At 60.3% G+C, this 5,105-nt stretch overlaps 2 protein-coding genes across 2 annotated transcripts in view; both read left to right on the forward strand.

The window, feature by feature from the left end:
- The first annotated feature begins 308 nt into the window (after positions 1-308).
- On the forward strand, positions 309-3,325 carry HMX3 (H6 family homeobox 3). The gene is made up of 2 exons (XM_084526307.1): positions 309-1,062; positions 1,305-3,325. Exons 1-2 carry the CDS (start codon positions 750-752, stop codon positions 1,910-1,912), a joined length of 921 nt encoding a protein of 306 aa, XP_084382433.1. The 5' UTR covers positions 309-749; the 3' UTR covers positions 1,913-3,325.
- Positions 3,326-5,062: 1,737 nt separating this feature from the next.
- HMX2 (H6 family homeobox 2) overlaps positions 5,063-5,105 on the forward strand; it is a 5,804-nt gene continuing 5,761 nt past the window's right edge. Inside the window, exon 1 of the mRNA XM_084526308.1 lies at positions 5,063-5,073. The gene's annotated coding sequence lies outside the window, so the exon portion shown is untranslated. The remainder of the gene's footprint in view (positions 5,074-5,105) is intronic.

The following is a 5,105-nucleotide window of genomic DNA, read 5'->3' on the forward strand; positions in this document are numbered from 1 at the left end:
CCGGTCTCGGTGCCGGGGGGCTCGGGCAGCCCACACGGCTCAGCCCGGCCCGGTTCGGCCCGGATGGTCCCGGAGCCGTCCCCGGGTTTTGGGGTGCGGGGCTGAAGAGGGGTGTCCGGGCGGCGGGGCCGCTTTGGTGGCAGGAGCGGGGCGTCCCTCGGCTCCCTTCTCTCCCGTGGTGCTTCAGCGGAGCCGGTGTCCCTTTGTGCTAATAGCCCCGTCCTCATTTGCTGCCTAATTGGCCTATATAAAGCCAATAACGGGCGGGCGCTCGGAGCCTCCAGCCGCAGCAGCACGTCGCAGGGGGGCCGGGGCCGCGGCGGCTGCGGGCAGGCGAGGCAGGCAGGGGCTGAGCGGAGCCTTCTCCTCCCGGCTGCCTCCCCGCCTAATCCCATTTGCCATCGTGCGTGCCCAATCGCCGTGTGCTCCCCGCGTTTAACTTGGATGACATTTTGATTTCATCATTAGCATCCGGCGCCAGGTTGACGCAGCAGCGAGCGGCGGCGGCGGCGACGGCGGCGGCGGCGGCGGCGGCGGCAGCGACGACCCCCGGCTCTCTCCGCCTGCCCGCAGCAGCCCCCCGGTGCCTGGGGCTGCCAGGGTCCCCCCGGCCCCCCGCCCTGCCGCCCCCTCATGCGAGGGGCCCCCGGCCGGCCCCGCCGCCCCGCTCCCCCGCCGCTCCGCCTCGCCTCTCCCCCGCTCCGCCGGGAGCCGCCTCGGGCGGGCAGGAACCGGGCGGGCACCGGAGGATGCCGGAGACCGGGCAGGAGCCGCCCAGCGCCCCGCCGCCCCCCAAGGAGTCGTTCTACATCAAGAACCTGCTCAACGGAGACCCCCCGAAAGCGGCCCCCAAGCAACCGCGCCCGCTGTTCGCCCCGTCGGGCAAAGGGGCGGCGGATGGAGCCGGCTTCGCCCTGTCGCAGGTGGGCGACCTCGCCTTCCCCCGCTTCGACATCCCGGCGCCGCGCTTCGCCCTGAGCGCCCACTGCCTGGAGCGAGCCCAGACCTGGTGGTACCCCTACGCCCTCACCCCGGCCGGAGCCCACCTGCCCCGCACCGAAGGTAGCGCTCCCCGCCTCCCCGACGGGGCGGCCGCGGGGATGGGGACGGGAACGGGGAGCGGGGAGCGGGAGGAGGATGGGGACGGGGCTATGGGACGGGATGGGGACGGGGAGCCCGCGGTTGGGGTCGCGCATCCCGGCCCGGGGTCCCCCCCGCTGCCCCCCGACGGGGCGCCGGGGCCGGGCGGTGAAGGTGTCTCTTTGTGTCCCTCTCTCCCCCCTGCCCGCTGCCCCCCGGTCCAGCCGCCGAGAAATCCCTCCTGAGGGACTCGTCCCCAGCCTCGGGCACCGACAGGGACTCCCCGGAGCCTCTGCTCAAGGCGGATGCGGAGCACAAGGAGCTGGACTCCAAGAGCCCCGACGAGATCGTGCTGGAGGAGAGCGACTCGGAGGAGGCCAAGAAGGAGCCGGGCGCGGAGGACTGGAAGAAACGGGAGGAGAGCCCGGAGAAGAAACCGTGCCGCAAGAAGAAAACCCGCACGGTGTTCAGCCGCAGCCAGGTCTTCCAGCTGGAGTCCACCTTCGACATGAAGCGTTACCTGAGCAGCTCGGAGCGGGCCGGCCTGGCTGCCTCGCTGCACCTCACAGAGACCCAGGTGAAGATCTGGTTCCAGAACCGTCGCAACAAGTGGAAGAGGCAGCTGGCGGCCGAGCTGGAGGCCGCCAACCTGAGCCACGCCGCGGCGCAGCGCATCGTCCGCGTCCCCATCCTCTACCACGAGAACTCGGGCGCCGAGGGCGGCTCGGCCGCCGCCAGCGCCCCCGGCACCCAGCCCCTGCTCACTTTCCCCCACCCCGTCTATTATTCCCACCCCGTGGTCACCTCCGTGCCCCTCCTGAGGCCCGTCTGAGCCCGCTGTGTCCCCCCCAACCCCGGCCCCCGGCCCCCCGCGTAAGTAACTGCGGCGACGGCGCGGCCCCGACGGCGAGGGCCCGGTGAGGGGAGGGAGACGGAGGGGAAAAAGAACGGAAAAAGCGGCCGGGACCCCTGGGAGAGGTTGGGGGGGGGGGGGAACGAAAAAGGGAGCTCGGAGAGCCCCCCGGGGCTGTCACGCCGTTTGGGAGCGTGGCCGAAAGCCGCGGTGGGCTCGGCGGCTTTAGGTTTATTTTTGTATTAAAAAAAAAAAAAAAAAAAAAGGGAAAAAAAAAAAAACGTGGGGAGAATAAAAAGCGAACGATCCCGCGCCACTCCTCGAGGTTTGCCAAACGCTAAAGGGAAAGGCGAAAATTTCCGTCCCTTTCGGACCTCTCCTCTGCCTCCGAACCGCGCCGGCTCCCGACCCTGGTGCGACTCCGACTCCAGCGACCGCGGCTTTTCCTTGGGGCAGCCCTCGGCACCGATTTGCCTCTTTCTTTCCCCATATTTTGTACCTTTCGCTTTCTGCCATGGGACTTTCTAACTAGCGAGAACTACAGCCTCACAGCCAACGGCTGAACACCCCGGCACCACCGGGTGCCGCTTATTTATTATCGGTTCCGTAGAGATTTTAAATCCTTGCTTTGAATTCTTGTTTTCCTACCAGTTGTCTTTATTTTTTTTTTCTTTATTTTATTTTTTTTTTCCTTGTAAAGTTATTTCGGTATCTGGGGGAAGAAAAAAAAAAAATCTGTACTCTTTTGATTTCTTTTGTAATACCGACTCTTCTTATTGTACCTTTGAACTGTGCAATATTGTACGAGGATTCTCAAAGCACTGCTTTTATTTGAATGGTGAGGAAAGGGTTTTTAGCACTGTATAATTGCGTTCGTTCACGTTGTACAAAATACAATTGAAACAAATAAAAATGAAAGAGAAGGAAAGCGAAAAGAGAGGAGCAGGGCGTGGGAATAAGCATCAGCCCGGTTTGTACGAATAAACGAGGGAGATTCGGAGAGCTGGGCGCTTTAAGTGAAGGACAATCAACTTTAGGGTAATTTTAATTTATTTGATATGATGTACAGTTTTCTTCTAAAGTCCATCGAGTCTGTGGATTTTCATAGGCAGAAATCCAGCGAGGAGTGGACACCTCTAGTCCCTCTCTGTCTTAGTGTCTGCTCACCTGTTGTCTGACAATTGTTTGCTGTCTTCCCAAGGGTTTGGGTTGGTCGCTATTCTTTTTTATTTTTATTTAATTATTATTATTATTTTTAAGTTTTAGTTTATTTTTTCCCCTTCGGTTGTACTCCCTGCCCTCTTGCTTTCTGTTAGGGACCGCTCCTATTTTTAAAACAGCCTATATTGTTATAAACTGAATGTCGTGGTGGAAAAAAAAAAATCAATAAAACCCGTTCCTTATCATTTTTTTTTATTATGATTATGATTATTTCAAGTGTGGCTTCGGAGAAAACAAACAAACACAAAGCGAACGCTGCCTGCAAGCCCTGCCGGCCTCCCGGAGACCCCCACCTCGGGGGGATTTTGGGGTGCGGATGGAGGGGGGGCCCCGCTCCCGGCCCTGCGAGCCGCCAGCCCCGACGTGCCCCGGATCCCGAGGGGGGTTCCCCGGGTCGGAGCGGGGCCGTGCTGGGCCTCCCGGCCTCCATCCTGCGAGGAGAGGCTGCTTTACACCCGGAGGCCACGTCGGGGATGGGTTTGGGGCCAGCCCGTGCGCCCCGTCCAGGAGCATCCCCTTCTTGTCACCGTCCCGTGGCGGGGCTGGGGGGCGGCGGGGGGGTCCCCAGAGCCCTGCTCCCCCCTGCTCTGCCCAGCCGGGGCCGAGGCTCAGCCTCCTGCCCCGGGCACGGTTATTCCCGGATAGGATCGCTCTCCTCTGCCCCGAGATTGGCCCGATTGGACGTGTTTATAGCGCCCAGGGCAGCGGCTCGGGGCGAAGAAATCAAAATAAAAAGCAGCACTGCGAGAAGATAGTCCCGCGTTTTCTTTTCGTTTGGGATAAAAACCCTGGCAATGGGTCGTAAATGGAAAATAAACAGAGGTTCGGAGTCAAAATACGCTGCTCGCTGTGTCGCCTACAAACAGAGCGATGCCTTTGCTGTTTGCACCACTAACTTTGGGACAAGTCGCTTGCAGCTCATTAAAAATATTGTTGCAATAGCAAATACATCTTGCCATTTTTACTGCGCGATAGCACGATGTTACCAAACGGCGAGGAAAGAAAAAGCTCGCTTATTTGTGGTCAGTGCCCAGCAAACGACTCCGGACTGCCCCGGCCCCCCCTCCGTGCCCAGCTGGCTGCGAGCTCCGTCCCCTCCCCTGCGCGGCTCCGCGCAGCGATGCGCTGGGGCAGGCGCTTTATTTTTAGAGGAAAAAATAGAAATAAAAAAGAAAAGAAATAAAAGAATATTAAAGGCCAGTTTTTGTGCTCGTTCCTCCCGTTTTTCTGCCGAGGTGGCGGCGGAGAATAAGGTGGGAGAGCGCAAAAAAGTTGGGCGCAGGCTGGGGGCTGCACAGCGCGGTGCCGGCTTTCGGGGTCGGGGCAGGGGGCAGTGGGGAGGTGACATAGGTTCCCCAAAAGCCTGTGGCGGCATCGGCTCCCCAGCAAGGTCCTTTCCATTTTGGCAGAGCCCCGTGGGCTGCCTTTTGGGATCGCTGCTGGAGAGCCCGCATCAAGTGCCCCGCTCGGGAGGATCGGGAGCGCTCGCTTGGAGCGGCTGCAAAAGCGTCTGTAGAGCCAGAAAAAAAAAAAACAAAAAGTGATGGGCAGGGAGCTTGGTGCAATTGAAGGAAAGTTGCTTCGTTCCCCTAAGCTGTAGCAACTCGGCGGCCACTTGCGTTTGAGTGCCGCGACCTCGCCCTGCAAATCTGTGCCTTTGTTTGCAGCCGAGCGGGGCCGAGCACAGCGAGCCTGCGTGTTTGGGGTAGAAGCACACATGTATTTCTTTTATTTGGCGGTAAACAGAGGCTCGCTGTGTACAGCAAACAGCCAGGGGAAAGATATAAACTTCCCGGCCGTCAGGATTTGGGCATCCAGAAGCCTTTTTGCCTTGCCGCAGCAGGGACGGGCGGGCGCGGAGCCGCCCCGCCGCCGCCGAGCGCGTCCGGGAGGTCGGGATTCGGGTGCTTCTTGCCAAGGTTTGCCTTTTTTTTTTTTTTTTTTTTTTTTT

The sequence above is a fragment of the Aythya ferina genome (genome assembly GCF_964211825.1).
Source record: "Aythya ferina genome assembly, chromosome: 7".
NCBI lineage: Eukaryota > Metazoa > Chordata > Aves > Anseriformes > Anatidae > Aythya > Aythya ferina.

Coding starts and splice junctions, on each gene's coding strand:
- HMX3 (XM_084526307.1), top strand. CDS start 750: ATGCCGGAGACCGGGCAGGAGCCGCCCAGCGCCCCGCCGCCCCCCAAG. Junction 1,063..1,304: donor CCACCTGCCCCGCACCGAAG/GTAGCGCTCCCC, acceptor CCCCCGGTCCAG/CCGCCGAGAAATCCCTCCTG.